Raw genomic sequence first — 17,137 nt, 5'->3', positions numbered from 1 at the left:
GATGGATGCTCCCTGAAATTACTGTAGCATAAGGGGCTTTTCAGTCACAGAGTTGTGTAAAAGAGAAATGAGGTCAGCAAGAGTTGTGGTTCTTTAACACTGCACTCCCTCTTACTGATCTCTATGAATATGTAAAGTATCAAGTCAATACCTTACATAGTATTTGAGTTATGCCCCGGACAAGGTTTTCAAACAAGAGCTGTCACAGGAGACAGCGCGCTCGACTTTTTCGATGCTGGATAGTGAAACTGGGCACATCTGAGGAAACTAGAGCTGTCACTGGAGTATTTAATGACTCCAGTTGTGGATGAAGATATTGCACAATAGTCTATGTCAAAAATATCAACTTAAAGTAATAAGAGAGGTAAAGATAAAATGTATCAAAACACTATATAAGTATATCCTAAGCAAAAAGGGGCATAATTCAATAAATATTGGTGCCAGAGTTATGCAGCTTGTGTCATATAGTGTGGGTGATGACGTTGAACAACTATTTTAAGTTTGAATCAAATCCATTCAGTAATAACAGAGACAGAGTGAAAGTGGATCAAATCTTTAACCTAAAATTCTATATAAGTAAAAAGGGTGAATAATTAATGAAAAAATGGTGCCAGAGTTATGCACCTTTCGTCATATGGTGTGGGTGATGATGTTGAACAACTATTTTAAGTTTGAATCAAAGCCATTCAGTAATAACAGAGACAGAGTGAAAGTGCATCAAAACTTTAACCTAAAATTCTAAGTAAAAAGGGGAAATAATTCATGAAAAATTGGTCCCAGAGTTAAGCACTTTGTGTCATATGATAAGGGTAATGATGTTGAACAATTGTTTAAGTTTGAATCAGATCCATTCAGTAATAACAGAGATAGAGTGAAAGTGCACCAAAACTTTAACCTGAAATTCTAAGTGAAAGGGGGGATAATTCATGAAATATTGGTGCCAGAGTTATGGCCCTTATGTCAGATGATGTGGATGATGATGAGGAGTAAGTATTTTAAGTTTGAATCAAATCCATCAAGTAATTACAGAAATAAGATGAAAAAAGAGAAAGTGCACCAAAACTTTAACCAAGGTGGGGACGCGGAAAGACGCCGACGCCGGGGCGAGTAGGATAGCTCTCCTTATACTTCGTATAGTCGAGCTAAAAAAGGGAGATAATTCAAAAACAGGACCACCTAGAGTTATAGGTCCTTGTCACTTCCTCTCAATGAGCTCTATCACTGTATAAAGTTACAAATTGTTACCTTCAATACTTTTTTTAGTTATCCTTGGACAAGAAGTTTGACGGACGGATGGATGAACAGACGGACGGACGATGAACAAAGTAGTATAAGAATGTACCCTTTGAGGTAGCATAACAAGACCTGTCACAGGAGACAGCGCACTCGACTATTTCGTAAAGTATGAAGTTATGCCCCAGACAATGTTTCCAAAAGAAGGGAGATCATTCAACAAGAGATCACAGAGTGATCTTGGCGCCCACCAATGTGCCATTTTTGAGTGTTCCAAATTTCAAGACTTATTGACTAGCTCAAGGTCAAATTTCATTTCCGTACACAACACAAATCTATGCATGTGGTCCAAATTTGAAGCCTGTACCTTCAAAAATGTGAAAGTAGGTCACTAGGTCAATGTCAAGGTCAAAGTTTGTTTCGGTATACAAAACTATGCATGTGGTCCTAAATTTGAAGCCTGTAGCTACAGAAATGTGAAAGTAGGTCACTAGGTCAATCTTAAGGTCAAAGTTCATTTCGGTACATAAAACTATGCAAGTGGTCCAAATTTGAAGGCTGTAGTTTGAGAAATGTAAAAGTAGGTCACTAGGTCAAAATCCAGGTCAAATTTTACTTCAGAATACAAAACTATGCATGTGGTCAAAATTTGAAGCCTGTACCTTCAAAAACGTGAAAGTAGGTCACTAGGTCAATGTAAAGGTCAAAGTTTGTTTCAGTACACAAAACTATGCATGTGGTCCAAATTCGAAAGCTGTAGCTTGAGAAATGTAAAAGTAGGTCACTAGGTCATAATCAAGGTCAAATTTTATTTCGGAATACAAAACTGTGCATGTGGTCCAAATTTGAAGCCTGTACCTTAAAAATGTGAAAGTAGGTCACTAGGTCAATGTAAAGGTCAAAGGTCATTTCAGTACACAAAACTATGCAAGTGGTCCAAATTTGAAGGCTGTAGCTTGAGAAATGTAAAAGTAGGTCACTAGGTCAAAATCAAGGTCAAATTTTATTTCAGAATACAAAACTATGCAAGTGGTCCAAATTTGAAGCCTGTACCTTCAAAAAGTGAAAGTAGGTCACTAGGTCAATGTCAAGGTCAAAGTTTTTTTCAGTACACAAAACTATGCATGTAGTCCAAATTTGAAGGCTGTAGCTTGAGAAATGTGAAAGTAGGTCACTAGGTCAAAATCAATGTCAAATTTCATTTTGAAACACAAAACTATGCATATGGTCCAAATTTGATGCCTGTACCTTCAAAAATGTGAAAGTAGGTCACTAGGTCAAAATAAGGTCAAAGTTTTTTCCAGTGCACAAAATTATGCATGTGGTCCAAATTTGAAGGCTGTAGCTACAGAAATGTGAAAGTAGGTCACTAGGTCAAAATCAAGGTCAACTCATGTCAAGGTTCATCTGGCCACTCAAAACCATACATGTGGTCCAAGTTTGAATGTTGTAGTTACTGACAAGAACATTTTAAAAGCTTTTCCCTATATAAGTCTATATGAACCATGTGACCCCCGGGGCGGGGCCATATTTAACCCTAGGAGGATAATTTGAACAAACTTGGTAGAGAACCACTAGATGATGCTACATTACAAGTATCAAAGCCCTAGGCTTTGTGGTTTGGACAAGAAGATTTTCAAAGTTTTTCCCTATACAAGTCTATGTAAACCATATGACCCCCAGGGCGGGGCCATATTTGACCCTAGAGGTATAATTTGAACAATCTTAGTTGAAGACCACTAGATGATGTCACATACAAAATATCAAAGCCCTAGGCCCTGTGGTTTTGGACAAGAGGTTATTCAAAGTTTTTCCCTATATAAGTCTATATAAACCATGTGACCCCCAGGGCGGGGCCATATTTGACCCCAGAGAAATAATTTGAATCATCTTGGTAGAGGACCACTAGATGATGCTTCATACCAAATATCAAAGCCCTAGGCTCTGTGGTTTTGGACAAGAAGGTTTTCAAATTTTTTCCCTATATAAATCTATATAAATTATAAAAATAAACAAAGGGCCATAACTCACTCATAAATTGTTGAACCAGTCTGATTTTCAGGGGGACACAACTAGGGTACCAATACATCATTCTGGCAAAGTTTGGTCAAAATCCCCCAGTAGTTTCTGAGGAGATGCGATAATGAGAAATTGTTAACGGACGGACGGAATGACGGACAGACGGACCACGGACGCAGAGTGATTTTAATAGCCCACCATCTGATGATGGTGGGCTAAAAATGGACCACCTAGAGTTATGGTTCCTGGTCACTGCAATCCCTCTCACTGACTATCAATATGTCAAGTATGAAGGAAGGACAAGGTGGCAACTTTATGCTCCCCCCTTCGTGAAGCATAAAAAACTGGAAGTGTTTTTAACAAACGGTGTTACTAGATAATACATTTAACTGTGCAGGTTAAATCAGATAAGAAACTGACAGTCTATAGAGCTAAGAGGCCTCTCCTCATAAGTACAGTTGAACCTGCCAGAGTGGCCACCTGTGTTAAGCAACCACTTGCCTTTTGCAGCCTATCACCTAACTTCCTTAATTGGCTTTTGGTTCTAAATTCAACTTGTCTTAAACAGCCACCTCTCTAAGGCAGCAAGACTGCTTCTTGGATGGCTGCTTAATAAAAGTTTTACTGTAGTCCTTAGCAAAAGTTTGAATGTGTATCATTTCAAACATGGTTACCAGATGATTGCGGGTTAGTGGTACGTGAGCACACTTCATACGTCCCTTCTGGTACAACACAGGCATTCATCACTTGTGTATCATCTTGACTCGGCTTCCAATCATCCAGACTTGTCTCAAAATCCTCTGCTATCCTCAAACAGAAGCCTGCAATTTTGTTGAAAGAATAAAAAAATTAACTATTCCAATAAACTGATTCAAATATGGTAAGCCGCTACAAAAACAAATGTGTCATTAACTGTATGCAATTTTTCAATATGTTAGTTAGCATTAACAGTGAACTAACAATTCCATAAAATGACTTTCCAACTATATTAATGATGATGGAAAACTCTAAATGCTCCTCTGGGCATTAATTCAGGCATAGGCGGGCACTTCTGTCACCAACTATTCACAAGCCAGGTGGCAACTTCCTCACTTATAACCCTAGCAACCCACACAGTGAATGGTGAGTAATCTGAAGTCAGCAATCTTAATCACTTGGCCACAGAGACCCCTACTAATAAACCAAGTACCTTTGAATTTTCCTTTACTAACTAGCGATCCGGAGGAGCAGGCACAGATCTGAGTACTCTCTATAGTGAGAACAACTGCCACACCAGGCTCTGTATCTGTGATCTTGCTTGGCACCTTCAAATATAACATCAATGTTTGCATTGAAATGTAAACTGATTTTTATATATACAAGGTATTTGGAAGTTATACATGTAGAATTTTTCAAAAGATTTAGGCAATACTTTTAAAGAAGAGTTACCATTCTAAATTTATGTGTTAAGATAATTATGACTGACACAATAATGAAAACTTTGGGTTTTTTCAAATGGCACTCTTTTCCCTGTCCTTTTTACCATACCTCTTCATTCAATTAGTACTCATCTCTATTGAAAAATATTGCTTTAGTATATATTTTATAATGTACAAGTATTACTTATACTGTCGGAAGCTGAGTGTATAAAAACAATTCAACAATTCTACTTACAAAGGAATTAAATGGTGTGACAGGTAAACAGAGACCAATATCATCCACTGTGAGCTGCAGGAACAGTGTACTGAGGGCTTGTTGGGTAGCTGGCGCCATCTGTGGTAGTCGGTCAATCACCTGGCGGGTAGCACTCTGTATTTCTTTGTTCAACGCAAGTCTCTGTTCTGTCCAGTACTCATAGGCATTCTTGTAGTTCAGCCACACTAACACAGCTATGTTTTAAAAAGCAAACTAGATGTTGATCCGTAGGCCCTCATTTACTGACTTTGTACAATCATCTGTTACTTGTTGACAACGTAAGTCTTAGTAAATGTTCATGTTACCTTAGGCTGGGTGCTTGTCATGGGGGAGGGGGTAAAGATACTACATATATATATATCCACCAAGAAACACATGATAAAAGATTTTTTGTTTTGTTTGGAGAGAAGTGGGGTGATGATATCTCAAATAATAAAATCCAAGGTGCAAAGGTGCACTTCACATGCTGATTAACGTTTCTATAAAGTTTCATCACTCCAAATCAAATACTTTTTGAAATGTGTGACACAATGTCTAGGTCCTTTATGATGAGTTTTGACAAAGTCATGGGCCATAAATCTAATATGGCTGAGTGAAATCCCAAACAAAACCCCCAAGTGCACAGCTTTACATGATGTATAACGAACGGTTTCATGAAAATAGGTCAAATACTTTTGAAGATATGCGAAATGCAACTTTGGACAGATGGACATCTGTATGAACAAAAACAAATCATAGTGCCCCAAACATCTTGTGGGGCACAACAAAACTTTATTTTCTCAATACGAATACAGACACAACTGGAGAAAAGTTTCTGTCCCGTTTTATCAATTTCTCTTTGAAAAATATGTATTATTAAGAGAAATCAAATATAATCTCTTACCTTTATCAAAAGCCAATGGTTGTGCTAGTACAATGGGTCTAGACATGTTGATAAGTAAGGCCTCCTGATCTGTTGACACACCAGGTATCATCTCATCCTATAAGATGTATAAATATAGTATATGACATATTTTTAATGTGTGAGTAATGCAGTACAAAGCTTATAATCCATAATCCAAGAATGCCTGGGGCGATTTGGGTGGTTATTGAACTTGGCCGAGATATTATGCCCAAAAACATTGTCACCACGTTTGGTGAAGATCGGATGAAAAGTGTTCAACTTAGAGGGCGGACAAGGCTAAATAGGCAGTTTTTCGAGTAATTCAAGAGCCATAATCCAAGAGTGCCTGGGGCGATTTGGGTGGTTATCGAACTTGGCCGAGATATTATGCCCACAAACATTGTCAGCAAGTATGGTGCAGATCGGATGAAAACATAGAGAGCAGACATGCTTTTGGACGCTGACTGCTCTCCCGCCGCCTGCCCGCCTGCCACCAGCCCGCCCCCCAAGGGTGTTCACATAATACGAACCGCTCTTTCAGAGACGGGCATATAAAAATGATATACCTTCAGATCATAGATTTTCATTGGGGAATATTTTTTGTGGATTTTGTTGTGGTGTCAACCCAAAATATCAAATACCAATAAGAAAGCATATTTTCCATTCATTTTATCATTGAAATTTGAAATTCACAAATTTAAGTCTCCAAGCAATAGTTGTTTATACTAAAAGCTCAAAGTTTATGCCCACAAAATCAAATGATTTCAAAGTAAATCAGGCGGTTACAGAAGTGAAGAAGAACAAATTAAAGATCACTGTTAGCATGGTCAACATTTTCCTCCTACAAAATATTCTTTCAGATTAAGACAAGAATCATATAGAATTAAAGAATATCCTACCAATAAATACAACAGGAGTCTATCTCCACTATATAGTATATAGTTAGAAATAAACACCATTTGAGGAGGACTAGTTTTAATGGATTCCATGACTGCATTAAAGGCTCATATTGCCTTTGCTAATTATGTGGCTGCCACATTTTTTTTTTATGAACACAAAATGTATTCTTGTTACATCCTGTGTTCGATAATTGGTTTCTCTAATTATAATTGTTAAAGGTTTGAATATTGAAATAATAGGAAGTTTTATTGAACTCATTTTTTTATTACCTCCCTTTATGTTTCTAATGGAATAAGGTCATGTGCTGTAATGAAAGTAGTGTTATTCTAACCATATAATTATGCAAAACATCTACTTGAACAGCTGTTTCATCTGATTTTAAAATAAAAATTAAAGCCTTATGGAACTTTAAAACAGTAAATCAAATCCCTACAAAAAATATAGAATTCCTGTTTTTAATCCATATAATGTATAATCCATGAATCCATGTATCCATGTACCCCAAAAATTGCTGTTTCGACCTAACCCACGCAATTCTATGTCCATGAAATTCAGCAATTTCACCATAGTTTAATGACATGATGTACCCACCTGCAAGGCATTTCTGACTGAGATCTTTGTTTTAAAGAATGCCATTGTCTGGAATTCTGGATCTGCTTCTTCAAACATAGGGTTCTGAAAAAAAATATGACCTCATGAATATATTTTTCAGCATACAAATTTGATTTTATGAATATATTTGTCAGTGTACAATCTTCAATTTAAGAATATATTTGTCAATGTATTTTATGAAATTCAATATATTTGTGAGTGAACAATTTTAATTTTATGAATACATTTGTCAGTGTACAATCCCAACTTTATGAATATATTAGTCAGTGTATAAAATTGGCCAACAGGTATCTAAATGAAAGCCCATCAGTCGGCTTGCCTATGAGAGTCCAAGCAACATGTTTACAATTTTTCATTTCTTCAGATTTGGACAATTCTGATACTCTTCATTACATAAACCAAGACATATAAATGCTATTACACATACCAAGTATAGTTCTTTTTCATTTAACAAATGTGACCATTTGTGGGCTTTTTTTTTCCAAGTTTTTAATATATTAAGTTTTTAGTGGGTTTTAAATCACCCCTAATGTCAGATCTTTCAGTCTCTTTCCAGCTATCTTATGGTGAAAGAAGACACCAGGCACTACTGTGGGCAATATTTCAGGCATGGATGGGCTCATGAATTGTGTACAACCACAAACCTTCTGTAAGTGCTTGATGGCTTACTCATAAAATAATTCTGCATCCATGCAAGGTTTCAAAACATTCAGCCATGAAGGCCCCAGTCAACATATTCAGAACTTTACCTTGATGAGTTGTCCTAGAGACAGACTGAGGTCTATCTGGGCCTTGATAAACACCTTCTGGTTGTCCTCATACACTGTAACATTAGAGCATGTTATCTTGTCAGTACTTGGTAAGTGTTAATCATATATACATTGTATATTTTAAAACATGGTAAAATTAAGTCACCATCATTTAATAATCAAAATACCACTAATACAGTTTTACTAAACAAATTTTTCAAATAACGGCCATACAATCTATGTGATGTGACATCCAAATGAAATTATTCTCAGAGACGTAATACTATACACCCTTTATTGTGTCTATATCAATTAAAAACATTTCTGCTATATATTTATGTCATTACTTATTAATAAATAAAACCATTATATAAATTATCTAATGTACAACATTATCCCTCTTACAAAGATTAGGGTTAGCTTCCTGCGATGCCATTTGTACTCGGTTAGAAACCTCAAGATCTATAGCCTCTGTCTCTAACCTTACTGCGCTCGCTGTTGGTGTTGTAGCAGTGATCTGAATTCCCTGTAACAAAATATGAAAACACTGCATATGTAAAGCACAGAAACCACTCACAGAAAATTTCTTATACTATCTTAACATTATAGTAAACATTAATCAACACCCTCTACACACACCCCAAACTCCTTTTCTGTAAGATTTTAAAAAGCACGTTACAATAACTACCTCCAGACAAACTTCTCATACTTTTTTGTGTTTAGGCTTCCAGAAATTTATGTAATTTTAACTTATAAGCAATATACAGCAGCAAAAGGGGATTTAATATTTCTAAACAGATTTCACAGAAAACAGGTTACAGAATGTTACCACAGAAAAAATAGCTACTTACCTTGAGTCTGAAGTGGAATGAGTAGAGTATTTGTTCTTCAGGTGAGGATTTGACAGCCTGGTCAGTATCAGACCAGATAGGGACAGGTCTGTCACCACCCGATACCTTCTGAAGTAACTCATTTACTTCCTGAAATGTGAAGAACATCTTAGAATTATTTGATTAAAATAAGAGTTGACAAAACATTTCAATACCTGAATCATCATTTTTACATATTTTCGTTAACTTTTACTTTAATATATTATTATTATTAACAAATATTTCACACACAATTCAAACATTCAAAGGAAACTTTCACTGTGTTTAATAGTACAGGGCCTCTGTGGCTGAGAGGTCAAGGTCACTGACTTTGAATAGCTTGTGGTTTCATGTAAGGAAGTCATCCAGCTGGTTTGAGGAAGGTCAGTGGCTCTATGTAAGTGCCCAAGGATGAAAGAAATTCTGACTGGAGGGGAACCTGGGGTTGTCCTCCACCAAAAGCTGGAAAGTTGCCACATGACATAAATTACATCACTGTGATGCAAAACCAAACTCAAAGTAATAATTAAGAAATAATTTATAGCAAAACAGTGTTTTAACACTATTTATACATGACAGGCTGTTATACGTTGAGCGTACTAATTTCACGAGGGCATAGCCCGAGTGAATTATTTCGTACGACATATAACCGCCGGAGTGTATAAATAGTGTTAAAACACGGTTTTGCTATAAATTATTTCGATTCAAATACGCCTTTTATTGTAAAAATCAGTTCAAATGTGACAGAACTGTTTCTTCGCAGATGTAAGGCGCCAAATGGTAGGTCGTCACGCTCCTTTGTTTATACAGGCCTGGACCGCAAATGGTAATACGTCTTGGGAAAGAGTTCAATTAGAGCGCAAATGATGGCGAATTATTCTGCACAGCGAATTACCAACTCAGTGTGTGTGTAAATGAATCAAAACAGTTGTGCTATGTGACATTTCGTTTAAACATGTTTTTAAGTAAAATATTTGATCAAATTTGAAAGCGCTATTTCTCGATGCATACATGGCACAAATATCAAGTTGACGTGACGTCAACATAATATCGTTGTGATGATTTAAGCATTGCCTGGTCATATTAGAATGACATATAATTCACTTGGTTTGACACTGAAATTGTTTCTACTAGCTCAAGTTTATTTACCTTCATGAAGACCTTCTGCACAAAAACAAGATGGTTGAGTAAATCTGTGGTCAAACTGTGCTCAAACATTCCGACCTCAGCTACAGCATTTAAGTAATTACCCTCCTGTAAAAACAAGTGAATGAAGTATTGCCATGCAATACAAAGTCCCCTACTGGAAGGCACCTAATTTTCTCTACTGCAGTATAACATAATGAACTGATATCTGTCAATGATGTATGAACAATATTGTACTATATATACAATATATTATAACAAAACACTTGAATTAAAATTTGCATATATAAACACCTACAGTTGTTTTCATATGGAATTTTTTTGGCAGATTATAAAAAAGTTATCATATAAGTTATTTATAGTAACAACAAAGGGAAATTAACCCTAAAAAAAAAAAAAAAAAATTCTATAAAATGTAAGTCCACAAGAAACTCTACCAGGTAGAGATAGGTCAAAATACACCTAAAAATTGGATTTGCATGTTGTACCACAGAAAAGTGGTCTCGATTTTTCCCACGGCCAGTAATAAAAAAGTTACAATATAATCTATTTATAGTAATAACAAAGTGACGTAATTCTAAAAACAAGGGTGCCTCATGGTGGTGAACATTTGTGCCAAGTTACATCAAAATCCCTCTATGCATGAAGAAGAAATGCTCCGGAAAAAGTAATTCTTTAATTTGACCTTTGACCTCTAAGTATGACCTTGACCTTAGCCCTGGGGACCTGGTTCTTGCGCACAACAATCCGTCTCATGGTGATGAACATTTGTGCCAAGTTACATCAAATTCCCTCCATGCATAAAGAAGAAATGCTCCGGACAAAGTAATTCTTTAATTTGACCTTTGACCTCTAAGTATGACCTTGACCTTAGACCTAGGGCCCAGGTTTTGTGCATGACATGTTGTCTCATCCGGGGGAATATTTGTGCCAACTGATATTTAAATCCTGTTTTGCATGACAAAGTTATAGACTGGACAGGAAAAAAATCCTATCGACCTTTGATCTCAAAGTGTGACCTTGACCTTTAAGCTAGGGTTCTGGGTGTTGTGCATGACACGTCGTCTCATCATGGGGAACATTTATGCCAAGTAATATTGTAATCCCTTGATGGTTGACAGAGTTCTGGACCGGACACGAAAAAAAACATATTGACCTTTGTCCTCCAATTGTGACCTTGACCTTTGAGCTAGGGGTCCGGTATTTGCGCATTACACATTGTCTCATCATGGGGAACATTTGTGCCAAGTAATATCAAAATCCCTTCATGGATGGCAGAGTTATGGACCGGACAGGAAAAAAGCCCTGTTGACCTTTGACCCTCCACCTCTGATTCATGTGGGTAAGCTGGTAGTTACTATAGGAATGTAGCCAGCATATAAACATAATTTTAACATTAGGCCTTATGTAAGACCCTCTCTGAATGTAGAGTCACAAGTCAGAATATCATATACACAAACCTTTACAATCAGATCATCTGTGATCATAGTGCATTGGAGTATACTGAATGTACACTAAGTCTTATCTTTAACATAAAAACCTCTGTTAGACCTTCTGCAACCAGTGCTTAGCACTGTAGTGTCCAAAATCAGTACATTTATGCTTACCTTTAACATTAGACCCTCTGTTAGATCCTCTGTGATTGGTGCATTAGCACTGTAGTGTCTGTAGTCAGCATATACATGTATAGGTGGCAGGTCTATACTGGCCGAAGAAGGTATTGAAGTTTCCATTGTCTTAACCTACAAAGTAAAGATAATAACACTCAAATGCTCCAACTGTAGCAGACACAAAGCATAAAACATTTAACCTTTACCCTGCTAAATTTCTAAAATGGACTGGTCCATCATTCAATTTGGGTGTACACTTATTATTAAAAGGGGTGTTCACTAAAAATTTACTGACTGAATAGTGAACAGTGCAGACACATTTGTGCAGGCTGATCTTGGTCTGCACTGGTTGCAAAGGCAAAATCACTTGCAGCCAGCAGGCTAAAGGTTACTGGTATTATGGAAATAAATTACACACACAAAACTATGATGATGTATGAAAATATACAAAATAAAATGAAAACATCAGACTGTAAGATGAAAACTTTGTAAGAAAATGGCTGCAATGATATAAACAAGAGCTGTCACAGGAGACAGCGCGCTCGACTATTCTGATGCTGGATAGTAAAACTGGGCACACCTGAGGAAACTGGAGCTGTCACTGGAGTGTTTAATGACTCCAATGGTGGATGAAGATATTGCACAATAGCTTGAGTCTGTGTCAAAAATATTAAGTAATAAGAGAGGTAAAAATCAAGTGTATCAAAACACTATATAAGTATAATTCTAAGCAAAAAGTGCATCAAAATTAACCTTAAATTCTAAGTGAAAGGGGGCATAATTCATGAAAAATTAGTGCCAGAGTTATGCACCTTGTGTCATCTGATAATTATGGGTGATAAGGTGGAACAACTATTTTAGGTTTGAATCAAATCCATGTCATAATAACTGAGATATACTGAAAATGCATCAAAATTACCCTTAAATTCTAAGTAAAAGGGGGCATAATTCATGAAAATATTGGTGCCAGAGTTATGCATCTTGTGTCATATGATGTAGGTGATAAGGTGGAACAACTATAGTGAAAGTGCATCAAAACTTTAAACTGAAATTCTAAGTAAAAAGGGGGATAATTCATGAAATATTGGTTCAAGAGTTATGGCCCTTGTGTCATATGATGTGAGTGATGATGTTGAACAACTATTTTAAGTTTGAATCAAATCCTTTAGTAATAACTGAGATAGAGTGAAAGTACATCAAAACATTAACCTGAAATTCTAGTTAAAAGGGGGGATAATTCATTAAATATTGGTACCAGAGTTATGGACCTTGTGTCATATGATGTGGGAGATGATGAGAAATAACTATTTTCAGTTTGAATCAAATCTATTTAGTAATAACTGAGATAGAGTGAAAGTGCATCAAAACTTTAACCTGAAATTCTAGGTAAAAAGGGGGGGGGATAATTCATGAAATATTGGTATGAGAGTTATGGCCCTTGTGCCATATGATGCGAGTGATGAATAGGAATAACTATTTTAAGTTTGAAACAAATCCATCAAGTAATTACAGAGATAAGGAGAAAGTGCATCAAAACTTTAACCAAGGTGCGGACGCGGAAGGACACCGACGCCAGGTTGAGTAGGACAGCTCTCCATACTTTGTATAGTCAAGCTAAAAATGACTAAAACATTTTATTTTTAGTGTGCTTTACAATCAAAACATCTTTGTATCTTTGAACAAATTTTGTGACAACACTACCAAAATATTACTTTAATTGACAAATGGTACATGTTAATAATCCATTAATATTCAAAGCTCAATGTCAATTATTTGAACTAGCCTGTACTAAAGAAGATAAAGAAGCAGAAAAGTGGAAATAGTATATTTGTCTTATACATCTCTAACAATTATAACGGTTACTAGCGGAAATAGTAAACTTGTCTTATACATCTCTAACAATTATAACGGTTACTAGCGGAAATAGTAAACTTGTCTTAAACATCTCTAACAATTATAACGGTTACTAGCGGAAATAGTAAACTTGTCTTATACATCTCGAACAATTATAGTGGTTACTAGCGGAAATAGTATACTTGTCTTATAAATCTCGAACAATTATAGTGGTTACTAGCGGAAATAGTATATTTGTCTTATAAGTTTCTAACAATTGTAGTGGTTACTAGCGGAAATAGTAAACTTGTCTTATAAATCTCTAACAATTATAGTGGTTACTAGCGGAAATAGTAAACTTGACTTATAAATCTCTAACAATTATAACAGTAACTGCTGAATCATTTCTTTTAGTCAGCAAGGATATGTTGCAAGGAAATAAATAAAGAAGATCGAAATTATTGAAGATGGAAATTTTATTTGTTCACCTGGATTAATTTTCTGCATTGTTGACATGAAATTAAGTCCTAAAGAAAATAATATCATCATCGATCTTCAAAAGTCAGTTCATAACTGAGCCGCGCCATGAGAAAACCAACATAGTGGGTTTGCGACCAGCATGGATCCAGACCAGCCTGCGCATCCGCGCAGTCTGGTCAGGATCCATGCTGTTCGCTTTCAAAGCCTATTGAAATAAGAGAAACCGTTAGCGAACAGCATGGATCCTGACCAGACTGTGCGGATGCGCAGGCTGGTCTGGATCCATGCTAGTCGCAAACCCACTATGTTGATTTTCTCATGGCACGGCTCAACTGGTGATGAAATGTGCAACAACCTTAAAGGGACTAACCCGCACATTTTAGGCAAAAAATAATTTCTCTCAAAAAAATTCATAAAAAGTGAGAACTCTGAAAGTGACCAGTGGTACAAACTTATTGCAGTCGGTTATAAAAGCTCTTCTCGAGCTTATGTTTCTTGTTTTGATGTCTTGCCGACTTTAAATAAAATTTATTGTATTGTATTGTACAATCCAAAAGTTTGTTATGTATGCTAATGAGGACTAAATAGTGAAATCCTAAAACTAAAATCTTACAAGAGGGTCACTGACCCTAAAGCGCTCACCTGTGTATAAGGCTTTAAGTGTGTTTGTATAACGCAATGGTACAAGTATCGATAGGTTTCTTCTATGTTAGCTGTCACACACATTCTTTAACCTAGGGCAATAGTTTGACAGTACAACTGTGATATCATACGCTCTAGCTATAACTGATTCAGAGAAGAAGATTTTCAAAGTTTCTTATATAAAAGCCTATAGTAAGTACATGTCACATACAGGGGCATGGCCATTTTTGACCTTAGGGCAATAATTTGGTCAATTATGGTAGAGAGTTAAACCCTTATATCACATGCCAAATATCAAAGCTCAAGAGAAAAAGATTCTTAAAGTGTGATAGTTGAAAACCTATTTTTAACGAAAAAGACCCATATGTTCAATGAACCGGAACCATTTAAACAAATTTGAAAGAGGGGTACCCAGAGATCCTTTGTGTAAAGTTTCATCAAAATCCATTCAGTGGTTTTGGAGGAGATGTTTAAAGAAATTGTTGATGAAAAGTGACCACGCCCTCTGGCGGCCATGTTTTTTAACAAATCGGAATAATTTGAACAAAATTGGTAGAGGGTCACACAAGGACCATTTGTGCAAAATTATTTTAAAATCGGGCCATCAGTTTCACACAAGAAGATTTTTTTAATTTCCACTATATACATATAAGGAAAAGTGACCACGCCCCCTGGCAGCCATGTTTTTTGACCAATCGGAATAATTTGAATAATCTTGGTAGAGGGTCACATAAGGACCATTTGTGTAAAATTATTTTAAAATTGGGCCTGCAGTTTCACACAAGAAGATTTTTAAAGTTTCCACTATATACATACAGTGAAACACCGCTCGCTCGAGCATCGATGACTCAAGCACCCGGGCTCGCTCAAGCAATTCATTTGGTCCCGGTCAATTTCCTTCTATTTTCTATGTGAAATTACCATGGCTGGGTCAAGCATCGATAACTCGATCGCTCGAGCATGACATCTGGTCCCTGTGTATTAATTTACTCTTTGTTGCTTCTGGCAAACTCGAGCAGAGGTGTCAAAATATTAATATTTACCTTAACACCTTCGGCAGACAAAAGAAATTGGTTAATTTAAAATTTTCGCACGCCGTGAGAATTGCTTGGTCTATTCCCAGACTATCTTAAATGTTTGTTTGTCGGTATATTTGGTCTAAAAATGAGATTCATTATTGATGAAAGGTTGAAGAAAAGTTTTACTGATCAAATAATGATTAATTATTATATGCGGATTCGAGTATAACGTATGTAATACGTTTTTGAAAATGTCACGAGTGTGTTATTATTACGCATCACTGTTTCCTCTGTAAATGGTCCTGATGACAATTGGTAAAACAAACTTCAATTTTCTTCATATGTTGGTCAATGTTTGGGTCGCTCGAAACCATGGATAACTCGAGCATTTTGCTCATCCCCTTGCCACCTCGAGTGAGCGGTGTTTTACTGTATAGGGAAAATAGACCACACCCACTGGCGGCCACGTTTTTTGACGAATCAGTATAATTTGAACAATCTTGGTAGAGGGTGACAGAAGGACCATTTGTGTAAAATTATTTCAAAATCGGACCATTGGTTTAGGAGGAGATGTCGTTTAAAAATTTTTCTATTTTTAGCTCTGGCGGCCCCTATGTGCAACCAAGCGGAACCGTTTGAAAAACTTTGAAAGAGGACTATTCAAGGAACATCCAGGCCAAGTTTCATCAAAATCCATTCAGTGGTTTTGGAGGAGATGTCGTTTAAACATAATTGTTGACGACGGATGACTTGACAAATGGATGGACGGACAATGGACACAGCATGATCACAATACCTCACCATGAGCACTTTGTGCTCAGGTGAGCTAAAAATTACAAAACAATCAGTTGCTACAATATTTCAATCCAGTCGAGAAACTTGAAACTTATTGTTAAACAAGTCCTTGTAGTTGCACCTGTGTGTTTTATCAATTTTCAACAATATCTATGCTATGATGAACATAACAATTAAAGTCTATTGTCAAATTATCATAGAGAAACTAGAGTTTTTTCACACATACATGTATACCAGATATCTGAAGCATTCAAATAACTCTTTGGTAGAAAAAAAATTTCTTATCCAAAAAAGTTTCTGAGTCTGAATTATAAAAGAAAGCCCAAGATATTTTAATTTGCAAGCAGACTTAGATAGAGTTGAAAATTAATATTCCTGTGCATAAAAATGTGAATGAAGTAAAAATATAAGCAATATGTGGTAATCATTACTCACACTATGAAATTTTCAAAATAATAAATTTTTATGTGTATGACGAAGAAAGAAAACTACACCAAAAAGACATGCATATTCAGAACAAAAGTGCAGTACATTGCAGAGATAGTATACCTTTTCCCACATTTCAGACTACAAAAAGGTCAAACAACAGAAAACACCAAATAAAAACATCACAAACAATCAAAACAGGGAAGGTTTAATATGTACAAAATGAAAAAAAAAACACTGGGCAGAT

General features: G+C 36.1%; 1 protein-coding gene across 4 annotated transcripts in view; it reads right to left on the bottom strand.

Annotated features, from left to right (window-relative positions):
- LOC123557249 (bridge-like lipid transfer protein family member 1) overlaps nt 1–17,137 on the bottom strand; it is a 145,359-nt gene that overhangs the window by 57,658 nt on the left and 70,564 nt on the right. For 3 of the 4 annotated variants that reach the window (XM_045348616.2, XM_053543609.1, XM_053543610.1), the window contains exons 36-46: nt 17,014–17,031; nt 11,693–11,827; nt 10,089–10,193; nt 8,922–9,050; nt 8,476–8,596; nt 8,071–8,144; nt 7,301–7,384; nt 5,810–5,906; nt 4,906–5,120; nt 4,442–4,556; nt 3,927–4,073 (exon numbers count right to left, since the gene is read on the bottom strand). In XM_045348616.2, coding sequence (XP_045204551.2) covers nt 3,927–4,073; nt 4,442–4,556; nt 4,906–5,120; nt 5,810–5,906; nt 7,301–7,384; nt 8,071–8,144; nt 8,476–8,596; nt 8,922–9,050; nt 10,089–10,193; nt 11,693–11,827; nt 17,014–17,031 — 1,240 coding nt within the window. The remainder of the gene's footprint in view (nt 1–3,926; nt 4,074–4,441; nt 4,557–4,905; nt 5,121–5,809; nt 5,907–7,300; nt 7,385–8,070; nt 8,145–8,475; nt 8,597–8,921; nt 9,051–10,088; nt 10,194–11,692; nt 11,828–17,013; nt 17,032–17,137) is intronic. The other variant, XM_053543608.1, reaches the window with a different exon arrangement.

This window comes from Mercenaria mercenaria, chromosome 5 (genome assembly GCF_021730395.1).
Source record: "Mercenaria mercenaria strain notata chromosome 5, MADL_Memer_1, whole genome shotgun sequence".
NCBI classification, from domain to species: domain Eukaryota; kingdom Metazoa; phylum Mollusca; class Bivalvia; order Venerida; family Veneridae; genus Mercenaria; species Mercenaria mercenaria.
The sequence above is the reverse complement of the archived record's forward strand: the minus strand, read 5'-3'. Positions and strand labels throughout refer to the sequence as shown.